The 16633-nt window shown below is 49.2% G+C and overlaps 1 protein-coding gene across 4 annotated transcripts in view; it reads right to left on the bottom strand.

The window, feature by feature from the left end:
- LOC144773619 (transient receptor potential cation channel subfamily M member 2-like) overlaps positions 1-16633 on the bottom strand; it is a 1811195-nt gene that overhangs the window by 622815 nt on the left and 1171747 nt on the right. For 3 of the 4 annotated variants that reach the window (XR_013600034.1, XM_078658765.1, XM_078658766.1), the window contains one exon: positions 14119-14251. Coding sequence is in view for 3 of the 4 variants with exons in the window: in XM_078658765.1 (XP_078514891.1) it covers positions 14119-14251 (133 nt within the window). In the remaining variant the exon portion in view is untranslated. Of the gene's footprint in view, positions 1-2836; positions 3444-4550; positions 4686-5376; positions 5473-6945; positions 7310-14118; positions 14252-16633 lie in introns of those variants that run through there. The other variant, XM_078658764.1, reaches the window with a different exon arrangement.

Raw genomic sequence — 16633 nt, 5'->3', positions numbered from 1 at the left:
TTTCGTTTGTCGAAGGTGTGGGTTTTCTTGAACTCGTGGCAACACTGGCCCCTAAATGGAAGGTTCCTAGCCGGTTCTATTTTGCCAGGGTTGCTGTTCCAGCACTACATAAAGAGGTGCTTGAGTTGGTTGGGGCAGCTTTGCAGAAGAGTGCTGTTCACACTATACACCTGACAACAGACATGTGGACCAGTTGCCAAGCCCTTGATTACATGTGCATCACTGCACACTGGGTCTCTTTTTCAGGGGTTGCAAAACAGATAAATGCAGGTGGTGACTTGGTCGAGATTTTTAAGGGTGCTCGTAAACATGCAACATTAGCCATGTTTGGCATGGAGAAAACTCATACTGCAGCCACCATTTTGGATGACTTTAACAAAAAGGTCTCGCAATGGCTGCCCCCAAGAAATTGCAAGGTTGGTTATGTTTCTACTGATAATGGCAGCAATGTAGTTAAGGCCATGGAGAACGGTTACTATTTCAGAGTGCCGTGTTTGGCGCACTGTATGAACCTTGTCGTGCAAAAGTTCTTGAAAAAAGAACTTGCAGTCGACAAAATACTGACCATCTGCAGAAGAATATGCACACATTTCAACCATTCTTTTAAGGCCCGGAAGGAGCTGAGGCGCCAGCAAAATGTACGTAGAATGCCAGTGAAAGCACTTATCCAGGAGGTGGCAACACGTTGGAACTCAACCTTCTACATGCTTGAGCGTCTGCATGAGCTGTTTCCAGTAGTCAATGAGTATTTCTACAACCTGGGTGGTGATACGACAGAAATGATGCTAGCGGTGGAGCAATGGCAGCTAGTTAAAAGCCTGACAGACATGCTTCGTCCTTTTGAGGTCTTCGCGCGTGAAGTCAGCAGGGAGGACTGTTCTTTGAGCAAAGCTATCCCATTGTTGCTGAAGCTCGAGCACCAAGTCAAGGTGGTGTCTTCAGAATTAAAAGATGCTGGAAAGAATGAAGCATATGAGTTGGCGCAGAGATTATTACAACGCCTAGTTAGCAATAAACGGCTTGTAAATATCAAGAAACAACAGCACTACATTTGTGCTACTATTCTGGATCCACGTTACAAAAAGCCATTGTTTGGCAAAGTAATAATTCCTTTTGAAACATCAGACGTTACAGAGTACAAAGGTTGGCTAGCTCAGTCAGCCATTCGTTTTGAAAGAGAGCGGAAGGAAACTGTAGGAGAAGACAGTACTACTAGTGAATCAGCAGGCCATCAGGCGTCCCAAAAAAACACTTCTGCATCTGTGCCTGTGGCAGAAGTGAGTGACTTTTCCTCTGAGCCGTTAACCACACCAGCAACCGTATCATCTGCACCAGGCCCAGGCGATATGTCTGAAGCGGATTGGCTAAGTGAGCTAGGGTTTCCTTGTCCCAGAAAGGACACAGAAGTGCAAAGTACAGGAATCCGGGAGAACATTGTTTCAATGGTGCAGGCCTATCTGGATGACTCCACAGCGGTCAATATTACTGAGGACCCATTGGCGTATTGGCATGGGAAAAGAAACATATGGCGAGAGCTCACCAACCTGGCTATCAATTACTTGTCTTGCCCACTCGCAAGCGTGTCTTCAGAACGTGTTTTTAGTTCTGCTGGTGGCATTGTGACTTGCAAAAGGTCCCGCCTCTTGCCCGCAAATGTGGAGCGGCTCACCATGATAAAGATGAACCAGCACTTCATACCACCAGATTACAAAGTACGAGAATGCACGCAGGAAGAAGAGGACACCGACCTACCTGAGGAAAGTTCTCCTCAGTTACCAGAAGTACTACCGACTGAATTTGCAGAGTATGAGGACGAGTTCTGCTTCCCTGACAGCGAGTTCTGAAAATGAGTCAATGAATCATTAACATTATTTTTGCGTCCTTATTCACTTTTATTCCTGTGTGTCTGTCTTTCTTTGTTTAGCAAGTGCTTCATCACATTCACAACAAAACTGTAATCACCCAATCAAACAACAAGCCCATCAGCAGAACTGTCTTGATTTTGATGCCGCAGCATTCCTCAGGTTCACAACAGTTAGTTGACAAGAACTCAGTCCTGGTCGTCTATCCTCCTCCTCCAGACTCACCCTATCCATTTCCCGTAATGCTGATGCCTGGATTCTGAACAATGAAGAAACTTACGTTGACGAGTCCCCTAAAGAGGGACTGGAAGTAGTGAGTCCTCATTTAAATACATTTTGCTAAGTGTGACTTTTTTTCCCCGATTTGCTTTTTGGCTGTTTGGGGGGTGTCAAACTTGTTTGCGCTTGGGTTTACGGGTCTTGGCTGCGCCATTGCTGGCAAGGTCTATTAAGGGATGAAATTGGTTAGGCATTTACTTTGGAAAACATTTGGCCAATTACACGTGAACGTTTAGGCGTTATTATTGCTCGCTTGCCTGTCTTAGGGGTGCTGTCTGTGGGGCTTCTAGGTTTTTGGGGTCTGTGAGCACCGCTGTCACATTTCTAATGTTGATTGCTTTTGTTTTGCAGAAAATCCACGCCGGGAAACTCCAGTTGGTGCCCTGCTGCAGAACGCTTTAGGACACTGTGAATTCCAGGTGGAGCCAGCCCTCAAACACAAATTACAGGTAAGATAAGCGTTTGGATGGGAGGTAGTATAATGGAGTATTAGGAGAGGCGAGAGAGTGACAGTGGTACTAGTAGTAAAGTCCTAGGACTCTTGAATTAACAAACTCTGTGACAGGCATTTACTTTGGAAAACATTTGGCCAATTACACGTGAACCAACACGATGACAGTGTTCAGTAAAACGAACTTACTGCAAAACCACCACCCACCGGGCTCAAAGTAGTAAAAAACAGATATGCTCAGATAAAGTTTGAAAATGTACATTTTTATATCCCTAACAAAATAAACTCCCGCAAGACCCTCCCTAACCCCAACAAATAAATAGTCCTTCAAAAGTCCCCGAAAAAACCCCAACTCCCAATTCCCACCCCCCAAAAGCCTCTAAAAAAGGGGCAAGGGACACTCTAGGGATGCATGGTGTTGACTTTGGCCTCCAGGGCATCATGCCTTAGGGCCAGGGCATCGTACTGCTCCCGGAGGGTGGCGTGATCTAAGCGGAGGCCCTCCAACAAATTTTGATATTCTTTCAATTTCCGGACCTCCGCCTCCAGGTCGGACACTCTGTGGATTGCACGGCGCAAGCGAGCCTTTAGAGTACTGTGAGGGGCAGCCTTTGCTGCTCGGCGGTGGCGTCTGCCAGCACGGCTCCGTTTCGCCGGAGCACTGCGCTGACCGGCAGAACGTGGGATCACGGAGGAGGATGCAGATGTCCCATTCGATGTACTGGACTGCGTGTCCTCCCCTTCCAGTTCCACCAGCCGCCGATATTGGGCAACAGTAGCATCCAGCCTCCGTTGCCGGGCCAGTAGAGCCTGCATACTCCTTGTTGGTTTTGATGTTTTAGTATGACCAACTATATGAAGAAAGAAAGACATAATCTGTAACCAATGCTCTTTAAGAATATGATTAACACAAAATGATTCAGCAGGAAGTTGTGTCACAGTACAACTAGCAACTAGCCAGCGCAGTACAAAACTATTCAGGCCAGTATCATGGGCGTCCGCAGGGAGGGGCAAGGGGGGGCGCTTGCCCCCCACTGGATCGCAGGTCCATCCAGTGCTGGCCCAGTGACAAATTACAATATGGTAATTACAGCAGGCTGGGACCGACAGACAGATAGAGGCAGAGACAGGGACAGAGAGAGAGGAAGACAGAAGGAGAGAGAGAGAGGGAGGGAGCCAGAGGGTGACAGAGGGAGGGTGAGGGAGGGAGACAGAGAGAGAGAGACAGCGAGGTAGAGGGAGACATAGGGAGACAGAAAGAGGGAGACAGAGAGAGAGAGAGAGAGAGAGGGAAACAGAGAGAGGGAGGGAGACAGAGAGAGAGGGAGGGAGACAGAGAGAGAGGGAGGGAGAGAGACAGAGAGAGAGACAGAGAGACAGAGAGAGAAAGAAAAATGTGTGTAATATGTATGCCAGGTCTGGTGGCTCAGTGGACGAAGGCATCCGCTGCAGGGGCATGAGTTCAACCTCATGGTCATAGTTTTTTTTGTTGCTCTAGATCCACCCCCTCCCCCACTGACCCTGACCCCTTCGGTGCAGCCCTTGGCCACAAACCACACTGTCAATTTGGCCCCGAGAGAAAGTTTGTGAGGACCCATGCTCTATAACCACATCCTCCTGATTTAGATTGAATTGTTTTTTTCTGGCATTTTTTGTTTTTCCCTCTGTTTTAATGTAGTTGCCAGGTCGTCTGCTGTGGTGCCGCACAAGATTTTTCTCTTCCCCCTATGGGGTTCTTTGTTTATTTAAGCTCTATGTCGTGTTAGATTTAAAAAAAATGTATTTAATACTTGTGCTCAATCATGTCAGGTGTAGGACTCAGGTGATGGTGATGATGTTGCACCCCCCCCCTGGAAACATTTCATAGTATTTTCGTAGTTCATCCAGTGACCGTCTACTCTCTGTAGATACACATCATATGCTATCTAAGAGTCAGATAGTACCATGATACAGCTTACCTCTACCCGCCACCACCACTGTCTGCTTCCTCACAGTCTGTTCTTGGGCCACTTGCGTCGCCTCCTCCCCAGAGGTGTCCTCGGAGTCGATCACCACCACCACATCCGAGCTGGCCCCGCCACCAGATGTTCCACCTACAAAGTAGATTTAAGAATGTTAGATTACACCACTCACTAGTATTTGGTCTAGGAATGAAAAAATGTGAAAACAACAGAAAAAGTAATTGACTGTCTACTCCAGTCTAAAGTAAAAATGTCCCTCCTTCCAGGGAAGGCTGTTGTCTTGCTGCACTTTTTTGTCACAATTGATGAATGCTTGCTTAATTTTAACACACACCATTTTTCTCTGAACAGACAGAAGCTGGACTTCTAAGGACAAGAGCAACATCAACTTCAAACCAGGTGAAAGCTCGGCTCGACCACAAGAAATGTGTTCCATTACTCATCAACTCAGCACCAAGCACTTTTCCATTTCAAGCTAACTTTATTTTAATATATGTGTTTACTTTTACTTTTAATAAAGCTTTTAAACTTGAATAGACTCTGTGGTTTTTGGTCCTCCAGACTAGAGTGACTGAGCGAAAGGTTTTGCAATTTTTGCAAGGAGGAGTCCGTGCCGCTGACACTACCAGGTATACAGTGTGCCAAACACGCCACTCTGAAATATTATTACTCTGGTCTTTGGTGTCCATAGTTCGGTTTGTGGAGAATTGTCCCTGCAACAGTAGTATTATGGATTTTGCTCCTATCTAAACACTATTTCGAAAAAATTAAATTAGAAACGCTTGGACAACAATAGGTCATCTATATTTAAATGAAAACTTACTGGGGCCAGCAAAGGAGCACTCGCCGCCCTGGCCTGCATCCTCCTCCTTTGGAGCCACAGCATCCTCCTTTTCCGTCCGCTTGCCCCTGGGCGGACCTGACGGACAACATGAAAGAAAGAAGAGAAAACATTGATGATTGCTGCTTGTCGATGTCCTTGTCAACCAAATCAAACATTTAGAAAGAACAAGAACCAACTATTTCAGCCAAAAAGAGGGCTACAAAGGAAGGACTGCACCTGAGCCTCTACTGTAGGGGCAGATTTACAAGCCCCTTGCAGCTCTTTTGCTCCGTTCTTGCGTCACTTTTGTGACGCAGCGCCACAACAAGAGAGGCGCCATGGTGTGGCGTATATTAACAACGTGACGCATATGGGAGATGCATCCCATTCTAAAGCCCTGCGCCATAAGGGAGCGTTCCAGCGCAGGAACGCATGCTAAAAGTGGCTATGGGGAATATATAAAATTTCAATCAGTCATTTAGGACAATGATGCGTCACTGAAACCCTGCGCCTGCATGAAGCAGACGTACGGCTTGACGCAGCATTGCTGGAGCTGCGCCATCGTTGCAACGCAACTCCATCAATGAGCCGCCTTGACGGCACCGATGCGTAACGCTTCGGTGACGTTTTGGGACCATGGTGTGCCGCATTGTAAATACGGCGCACCATGGGTGGTGCTGGCGTGCCGCACACTTTGCAGGGATGCGCAGGTAATTGCTAATCTGACACTTAGGGGTATACTTACGAGTTCTGGGCTGCACACCTCCTGAGGTGCACCAGAACAAATGCGTAACGCAAAACTAACCTTGCGTCACGGCAGATGCGCCGCAATTACAATGCGGCAAACCCTGGCGCAAGGGTAGGCAGATGCGTGACGCATCTCGTGACGAAAGAGGGGCGCATCTCTAGAGTCGCGTCGCAGGCGCGATGCAACTCTAGCAATGCTCAGGGCTGCCCAATACTCAACATACCGCATCAGTCCTTACGCCTGCTTCAAGCAAGCAGGCATAAAGAATTGACGTAGCAGCGTCGCGGAAGTGCCTGCGTTAAATCTTGTAGATTTCACGCAGGCACTTTTGCGAGGCGCACAGCTGCCTGACCGCCACCAACCCCCCTGCGTGGGAACGCAACCATTGTGGCGCAGGCCCAGGCCTTAAGGTGGCGCATCTCCCTAGATGCATCACGTTGTACATGACTCGCAGGGATGCGCCACGTTTACGTCGCTGTGCGTCAGGTAAGGCAGCGTAAACGTGGCGCAAGGGGCTTGTAAATCTGCCACTTTGTGTCTAGCATTACGCAGTTCTGTAAAGTACACTCATACATTACTCAGCCCAATTAAATGAAAACAAAATAGAAAACAAATAAGCAGTGGCACCGCCACAGAGAAGGAGAGCAGTGCACCTGAAATGCACAAAAGATTTTAAAATATTAATTTACCTCTCCTATCAATGTAATCGGCAGCATTATTGCTCTTTGTAAAAAAGTTAAAACAAACATTTGCAATATAACACACAGAGCAGGAGAAAAAACAGAGTAGTGAGTGATGAAAAAATTGCTACTACTACTCACCAAGCCCGGGGACCTCCACTCCCAGCAGGTCGCGCAGGTCGCGCTCCCGGTCCAGGATATCGGTCCAGCGGTGGGTCACCTGGTTGTAGGTGCGCTGGACCCCCGAGATGTCAAACAGGGCCCGGCACACCTGCTCCCACCGCTTCCGTTGCTCCTGGCGGTTGGTGTAGCCACCAGCGATCCTGCCGCCTGCCGCGATGGTCCTGGGGAGGCGGCGCTGTACATAGAAATCGAGTGCGCCCACCTCCTCAGGGCTGAAGATGTCCCTGGGCACCACCATTTCCGCCCTGAAACGGCCACACGGGAGCCGGGCACGGGCTGCGGGGCCCGTCTTGGGCAGCTTCACAGCTGGCTTCACCATGGTCTGGGCAGGTGGTAGGAACAAGGAGAAAAAATGAAAAAGAATAAGACTAGGGAAGAAAAAAATAAAAGTTTAAAAAAGTAGTTGAAAAGTAAACAAAAGTAGCCTAAAACACAAAAATATAAAGCTAGTAAACTAGAGGGATAGATAATAATTTAAATAGATTCAAAAAATATTATAACAAGCAAAGGATGGCAGAGATATAGAAAGGATTAGAAACACCATGCCAGGACACATAGGAATGAATGAAAAACAAGATGGCGGCCCGATCACGTGCGCGTAAGTAAGTTCGCACGCGATTTCTCCCGCGAACTCGTGCGAACTTGCATTTGCAATGCGCTTATTCCGCGAGATTACACATAGCGGGCGGAAACGGAAATACGTCACGCAAACAAAATGGAGGCGCCCATACTCAACCTTGGGGTAACTCGCACTAGTTCGCGGCTTCCACGGTCGATTTCGCACGACGCCGCGCCTCGCGAATAGCGCGAAATTACCGAAAAACGAGTTTTGCAAAAGCAAAACCAACGAGCAGGTGCAAAAGTTCGAGCTCATCATTTGTAACCATTTCCCTGTAGTGCTTCCTGAAGGGGCCCTCCAGAATCCGGTTGCCTACTTGCAACTATTGTGTGACCCTGCTCTGACAGTCACAGAATAGTTAGAAGTATGCCATTGCATCCTGTTAAATTTTTTTTACATTGCAACAAAAAGGAAAGGGAGCAGACAAGAAGGTGCCAGCCTTCATTAATGTCAGTTGGGGCAGGGCAGGTGTTGTTGTTTGCAAAACTTAAAGCACTTAGCAGGTGTGTTTTGCTTTGCCACAATAATGTACACTCACTGGTCAACCAGAGGGTGCTGTGATGACACTGAGGGTGGCATGGGTGTGCCAGCCAGAGGGTGGCATGGGTGAACCAGAGTGCCAGTGTTGACAGAGGATGGCAGTGCTTTGCTTTGCCCCAATAATATACACTGGTGAACCAGAGGGTGCTGTGATGACACAGAGGGTGACATGGGTGAGCCAGAGGGTGGCATGGGTCAACAAAGAGAGTGCCAGTGGTGACAGAGGGTGGCAGTGATGAAGAAAGCCTTGCAAACAGGCTGGGCACGTAGAAACAACAAGTTCGCAAAACTAGCGACCCGACAAGTAAGTTCGCAATTTGCAAAATTGTACAAAACCCTCGCGAACTTGCAGAAACCCGTGCGAACACACACCCCAAAAAAAATCCGCAAAATCTGCGAGAATTCGCGGATTTTGCGGATTTTCGCAATCCGCAAATTCGCAAATCCGCAAATTCGCGGATTGCGAATCCGCAAAATACGCCCATGCTTATATGAAATCCCTTTAGCAAGAGTGTGGTGTAACCTACAAGTTCACCACCCCTTACCACCCCAAGGAAACGGCTTGGTTGAGAGATTCAACCGAACCCTGAAAGGCATGATCATGGGCCTAGAAGGACCGATGAGGCGTATGTGGGACGTCCTCTTGCCATGCCTACTCTTTGCGTACCGAGAGGTGCCAGAGAAGTCGCTCGGGTTCAGTCCCTTCGAGCTTCTGTACGGTCACCCGGTCCGTGGACCTCTGAGTCTGGTTAGGGAAGGCTGGGAGCAATCTCCCAGGAAACCTCCCCAGTCTGTATACAGTTACATGCTGGCCTTCCGAAACCAGACCCAGCGATTCAGGCAACTTGCTGAGGCAAACCTGGAAGCCAACCAGGAAGAGATGAAGCAGTGGTACGACCAGAATGCCACTCTGGTCGAGCTTCAACCTGGACAAAAGGTGTGGGTCTTGGCCCCAGTGGAGCCCTGTGCACTTCAGGATAAGTGGATGGGTCCATTTGAGGTTGTGGAGCGCAAGAGTCCTGTCACCTACCTGGTGAACCTGCAAACTCCCAGGAACCCTTTGAGGGTCCTACATGTTAACCGCCTTAAGCCCCACTTGGAGAGGTCCGAAGTGGGCATGCTGTTGGCAACCGATGACGGAATGGAGGAGGAGACCGAGCCTCTTCCGGACCTCTTGGTGGCCTCCGAGCGAGATGGGTCAGTGGACGGAGTTAACCTCTCACCCTCCCTGACCCCTGAGCAGCAGAGTGATTGCCGCCAACTGCTGGGGCAATTCTCTGACTTGTTCTCCCTGGTTCCTGGTGTCACAGATTGGTGCGTCCATGATGTGGACATGGGAGACAGTTTGCCGGTGAAGCACAAGGCTTACCGTGTGACTGACAGGGTACGAGCCTGCATCAAGGAGGAAGTCTCAAAGATGTTTGCTCTTGGGGTGATTGAGTCATCCAGCAGTCCTTGGGCCAGCCAAGGGGTCTTGGTCCCGAAGGCTGCGACGCCGGGAGCCAAACCCGAACTACGGTTTTATGTGGACTATCGAGGACTCAATTCAGTCACGAAGACTGACGCGCACCCCATCCCCAGAGCTGATGAGCTCATCCATCGGTTGGGGGCTGCACGGTATCTCAGTACGTTTGACTTAACGTCTGGATACTGGCAGATCGCCGTAACTTACGGGGCCAAAGAGAGATCAGCGTTTTCAACACCAGATGGGCATTACCAGTTCCGGGTCATGCCATTTGGGATGAAAAACGCCCCTGCCACCTTCCAGAGGTTGGTCAACCAGGTGTTGGTTGGAATGGACGCTTTCAGTGCCGCCTACCTGGACGACATCGCAGTGTTTAGCGGTACGTGGAAAGAACACTTGCGACACCTTTGGGAGGTGTTGACGGCACTGCGCAAGGCAGGCCTCACGATCAAGGCAAGCAAGTGCCAGATCGGGCAGGGTTCCGTGGTGTATTTGGGACACCAAGTTGGGAGCGGCCAGGTGGCGCCCCTTCAGCCCAAAATTCAGACCATCCTGGATTGAGAACCTCCCAAGACCCAAACGGAGGTGAGGGCCTTCCTCGGACTCACCGGGTACTACAGGAGGTTTGTCAAGGGTTATGGTACCATCGTTACCCCCTTGACAGAGCTGACTTCGAAGAAGCAGCCCCGGAAAGTGATCTGGAAGCATTTGACACCCTGAAGACGGCCATGTGCACGGCGCCTGTGCTCCTGGCTCCTGATTTCTCAGAAGAGTTCTTAGTGCAGACAGATGCTTCAGAGCATGGGGTAGGGGCTGTCCTTTCACAGATGACTGAGGAGGGCTGGGACCAACCTGTAACCTTCATCAGTCGGAGGTTACTTCCACGGGAACAGAGGTGGAGTGCGATAGAGAGAGAAGCTTTTGCTGTGGTCTGGGCCCTGAAGAAGCTAAGACCCTACTTGTTTGGGTCTCATTTCCGAGTTCAGACAGACCACAGGCCCCTTATATGGTTGATGCAAATGAGGGGTGAGAACCCGAAACTGTTGAGGTGGTCCATTTCTCTACAGAGTATGGACTTCACGGTGGAACACCGCCCTGGCATAGACCACGCCAATGCTGACGGTCTGTCAAGGTTTTTCCGCCTTAGTGATGAGGAACTCCCTGGGGAAGGGTAGTTCTCCTCACATTTCAGCTGGAGGGGACACGTGTTAGATCTGGCATCTTGGCGTGAGTCTCCCTTCCACTTTTTGCTAATGTGCCTCAGATGTTTTGCTGGTATTCGATACTCAGGGCACTGCGCCACGGCCAAATCCATGCCGCAGTGCAAGTGCTCCCAATGTAAAGTATCTCTGTAATTGATTTCCATGATTGGCTTATTTGGTTTACTGTCAGTCCCCCGTAACGTGCACTAAGAGTGCCAGGGCTTGTAGATACAAATGCAGCTAGTGGGCCTGCAGCGCTGGTTGCGCCACCCACAGAAGCGGCCTCGTAAGATATGTCTCGGGACCGGCATTGCAGACCCTGCGTACAGTCTGGTACTGTCACGTCGACTGTGCAAGTGCCCACACTTGCCAGTCCCTAAACCTTCCCCAACCTTCATATCAGTCACCCCTATGGTAGGCCTACGGGCAGGGTGCATTGTAAGCGTAAGGTAGGACAAGCCTAGAGTGTGGCATGTCCTAGTAGTGAATTACCGCCCTTTTCGTTCTTCACTATTGAAGGGCCCCCAGTTCTCTTAGGCCAAGATGGGCTGCCGGAATTATTACATGCTATAGTCCCGGCAGGCTCAGGGAACACGGTGGCACATCAAGTTTAGTATGCCTGAACTCAAAATAATGAAATACATTCTTTAGCAAGGTTTATTTTGATATCCTGTGTTTTCAAATGCTACTTTTAGAAAGTTAGCATTTGCTCGCCTAACTACTTCAGCCCGCCTCTGCCAGGATGTGTATCTGCTGTCTAAGTTTGTGTGAGTGACAGGGCTGGGAGATTCCCGGGGACAGTTGGGGTTACCAGGTGGTGAATAGGGTGCTTACACCAGGATGGGTGGGCGGAGTAGTCCTTGACTCTGAATAGGGTTGTGCTCCACCACCACAATGCTGGCTCCACCTCCTGCGGAGCATCTAATGCCCCTGCCCTGTACCCTGAAAGAAGACGGCAGCTTCCTGTAAACAGAGTACTCCAAAACCGGGTTGAACTAGGCTCAGGCTCCCTGGCCTGCAGAGACAAAAGAAACGCAGTATAAATATAGGAGCTCCGCTCCTTACAAATCAGATCCTGTTTTGACCACGACGAACCTCTGCCTGAATAGAAGGACCAAGAGAAGCTGAAGGACGGAAACCAGTCTGTATCCTGTAAGACTGGCCTGCAGTGGTGCCTTGCTGAGAACGGAGAGGAAAAGACCAGAGATGACTTTGTAGACTTGTGCCTGAAACAATCTCCAAGGGCTTGATTACGAGCTTGCCCCCTGAACGGGACCCCAGGACCATTGGGTTCTATTCTGCTTGTGCCCGTCTGCTGTTGGGCCTTAAGTTCTTATTCCCTCGCCGGAGTTGTGACTCGGGTGTCTTTGCCCCTCCTAAGGTCATGACAGCTCGGAGCCTGGTCGCCCCGCCGCAGAGAGCCCCGCTCATCCCCAAGTCGCTCTCCGCCTCAGTGCCGGGCTGCCCGCTCTCATGTCACCTCACCTGCTAACGGAGCGCGTTGTGCGCCTCTCATCTTCTCCCGCCGGAAACTGCACGGAGCGCATCTGATAGCCTCGGACGGTCAGTACGTCGTAACGTACCCGAGTGTCTCTCTTTGCCCTCCTGCATACCAAGGCTCGTGCCGCACCTCAAGAAAGGCCTCCCCGTACAGTGGTACCGGAAGCCTGGTGCTGCACCCTTCTGCCCGAGAACACAACGCCCCTCACAGATCCACGAGTACGACTTGGCGTGCTAAGAAGTAGTACGCCCCGCAGGCCTGAACGCGCCTCGCCCCGTGAGCTGCATCAGACCCCCGATCGCCACAACCCTCCACAGTCCTGCTCACCTGCCTTGCACCTCGAGGGGTCTCCGAGCCGGAGAGATCCTCTGGAGAACCGTTGGCCTCGTCCCGGGTCCGCCCTCACCATCACTGAAACGCCTCGGACATCCACGAGCAAGGTACACTTGAACTCTGTCTCGAGTTCATATCGGATCCAGGGTCTGCAACGTTCTGTTTTCCCTGTCATTGTACCTGGCTGAACAACGAACATTTAAAGAACAATTGCCTATTTAAATCTGATGGCCCCAATCGCTAAACGTTATATGGTCTTGAGATAACTCTGCATCTGAAGTTTTTTTATATAAATTCTACGTATTTTTGATACAACTTAAACAACTGGTGTCCGTTTGTGGTGGGTCAGTGGGTTTACTGTATGTGATCATAAATGCTTAACTAACTATCGCCCTGAAGATTAGCCTTGTCTGCTCGTGCCACGAAACCTAGAGGGTGAGCAGGGGTTATTCGAAGGAGTAGTTCCCTTGCCCTGACTAGAGGAGGAGGCCCCTGCTTGTCGCAAGTGCATACCTGTGCCAACCAGAGACCGCCGATTCTAACACATGCTATCACTGTTATAAGTGATGTTTCCAGTAAAACAGGCCTCGTGTCTTTCTTTCAAACACAAAAAGAGTGGTGGAAGGAAAGCTTGCAATAGTTCTAACCTCTGACAATCGTATGCGGTAGCATTCCAACCTATTGTGTTTGCTCACCATGCGACCTCTGTTTAGACCCAGCCGTATGCAAATTAGTCCAACAGGAACAGTCCAGCCTAAACCGCCAAGCTAGGTCCTCCCTGAATTGGATCAGAAGCAACGTAAGACCTATCAGCGATTCAACCTGGTTGGGGCCCTTCAATCACATGCAGCTTGGCTTCAGTGGGGCAATGTGCATGAGACCTACATCTGGGCATGCAAAAGCCGTTGGGAGGAATATTTGTGTAACCACTGACAAATGCCCGTGATAGCATTCCAACCTGCTGTTTGTGCTCACCATGCCACCTCAGTTTAGACACAGCCATGCGCAAAACACTCTTGACCCTTCTCCAATAGGAACAGTCAGCCCGAACAGTTAGGTTGGGTCCTCCCTGACCTGGAACAAAACCGACCCTGCACCCGTCACAGGCTGACTGGGTCTCTGTAGATGGATGCAGCTTGGCTACAGTGGGACAGGGCTCATGGAATCCACATCTGGGCATACTCCTACAACAACTGCACAAAAGGTGATGGGAGGAATATTTGTGTGACCACTAGAAACCACTTGGGTGGCATTCCAACTTATCATATTTTTGCCCACCATGCCACTTCAAATTATACCTTGTCTTTCTATGTAACACAGTCCTGCCTATCGGTACTATGCATTGCATGAAACCATTAGATACATAAGTAAATACATCTGCAACACTTTTCATTGTGCGCAATGCAATCATATATTTAGGCTTTTGATGATGCTGTGTATTGGAATAATGAGGAGGAACAAGGGCTCTCACCATCCCCTTCATCATGATGATCTTGGGCCCGAGGAACCTGCTCACAGTGAAAATGTGCATGAGACGGAGGCAGAATACGATGAAGTCCACTGCGAGGATGACTCTTCCGGCATAAAACGAGGCTGTGATCCATCTGCAGACAGGAAGAGACGAGCAGAGGTCAGTGTCATTGCAAAGAGGTCTGGGGCACAAATGCTACTATTCACTGCCTGATGGTATTGACCCAACTGAGCTCCAGAGCCCTCTGGTATGCTTGGGGCGGTTATGTGCTGGAGATTGGAGCACATTGATGTGAAGACAAGACTGGCATTACACCTGATACTATGAAGGAACATGGAAAAGAGCAACCTAGGATGGGCACACTGGGTTGGGTAGCAACAGTAACAAGACCACTGTATGGACTCACAGACCGGTGTTCGTGTTGGTGACACACAATTGCTCCATCAATTTCATGCAGGGAAATGCATGCAGTGTAGTATGTTTCTGGATTAAGTGTGTGTGTATTTATGTGTGTGTGTGTGTGTGCGCAGTTGCACAAGCACGCAAGATTTATAAATGTTGCAAAGCTTCGGTGTGCTAACACATCAGCTTGATATGACCCGAGTCATAGAACTGGGGCTTCACACATACATGCTACATCTCCCAAACCTCCCCTGCAGTGCATGAGAAACTAGTATGAATCCTGCACGCCCAGCTGACAATGTGCAGTAGGTCACTGACTTTATGTTATCTTGCTGTTGTGTTAATACTGTTCGTATGTTACCTGGTCCCTAGATGCTCAGCCAGTGTGAGTGTTATGTGTGGAATGTGGGTGTGATGGACATGTTTGGAATGCTTGGGTGCCTGGTGTGATTGTTGACAGTTGAAGATGGGCTGAGCAGCAGGGAGGCAGCTCCTGGTGGGGCTGCTCTACAGGATCTTCACAGCATGTAACTACAACCTATTAAATCTCCATGAAACTAAATCTCGGCACCGGGAGTACATAATTACGAACAATTGTTACTTACCTGTAAACAGGTGGTTCTCCAGTATTGGTGTCTTTCATAGATTCACATGCTTGAATATTCCCCGTCGTCGAAGTGGGAGTCCCACGGTAAATACAATAGCAATAATGCTAAATATATATAAATATATATAAAACATAATACAAGAAAAAGAAAGGAAATACAACTGAAATCCTCTAAAAACGATTCCTACATAGGAATGCAAGGCAAAGAGAAAAAAACTATCTGTAACACATTAGTGTCATTATGTTAGTCCAAACTGCAGCCAATCAGGCGCCAGCACCCTCTAGAACCTTCTCCTCAGAAGCTCAAGCCCTCAGATTTTCGTAGCACAAAGTAACCAAGAGTGTATGAGGAGAAGAGAGCCTCTGAGGGGAGGAGGGTGGGTCGCATGTGGATCTATGAAAGACACCAATACTGGAGAACCACCTGTTTACAGGTAAGTAACAATTGTTATTCTCCAGTATTAGGGGTGTCTTTCATAGATTCACATACTTGAATAGAATAGAAAGCAGTAACCTCCTAGAACTGAGATTGCTAGGCATATGAAGAAGAAAGCAAGACAGTACTAATAATAATAATACAGTCATATAACACATCATAGCAATCACAGGAAACACTAAGGAGGAGGGAACAGAGGCTCACCTTACTGAAAAAGATGGCGAAGCACTGCCTGTCCCACTGCGGTATCCGCTTCATTGATGGCATCCAAACAGTAATGTTTGGTGAAGGTGTGCCTGCTGGACCATGTCGCTGCACGGCAGATCTGATGAAGTGGCACACCAGCAAACAAGGCGGTGGATGAAGACATCGCCCTCGTAGAATGAGCCCTCACTGAAGACTGCAATGGTTTGCCCGCTTGTTGGTGACAGAAGGCAATGGCTGAGGAAAGCCACCGGGCAATAGTCAGTTTGGATACTGGATGTCCGTAGCAATGAACAGTTGGTCGGACTTGCGGAAGGGGGCAGTTCTGGCAAAGTAAAATTTAAGACATCGTTTGATGTCCAAAGAATGTAAGCGCTGCTCCGCCGGAGATTTTGGGTCCGGAAAGAAAGTCTTGAGGAACACAGGCTCATTCAAATGAAAATCCGTAGGTACTTTAGGCAGGAAAGAGGGGTTGGTACGAAGTGCCACTCCGTTAGGTTTGAACTGTAGATAAGGCGGTTTGACAGTAAAAGCGTGAAGGTCGCTCACTCGACGAGATGAGGTCAAAGCCAGAAGAAGCGCAACCTTCCAGGTGATGAATTTGATATCCGCCTTATGGATAGGCTCAAAAGGGGATTTCATATTTTGAGAAAGTACAACATTGAGGTGCCAAGCTGGAGGAGGGTGACGCACAGGTGGGAACTTGCGGAAGAGCCCTTTGAAGAATTGACGTATAATTCGTGATGAACAGAGGGATGAAGAGCCATCATGTTGGAAACGAGATATTGCAGCTAAGAAAACTCTCAGTGTAGCATGAGAGAGTCCTGACTGAGCGAGGCTCAAAAAGAATGGAAGGAGCTGTTCAG

The sequence above is a fragment of the Lissotriton helveticus genome, chromosome 8, assembly GCF_964261635.1.
Source record: "Lissotriton helveticus chromosome 8, aLisHel1.1, whole genome shotgun sequence".
In the NCBI taxonomy this organism is placed as follows: domain Eukaryota; kingdom Metazoa; phylum Chordata; class Amphibia; order Caudata; family Salamandridae; genus Lissotriton; species Lissotriton helveticus.
This window is presented reverse-complemented; position numbering and strand designations above follow the sequence as displayed.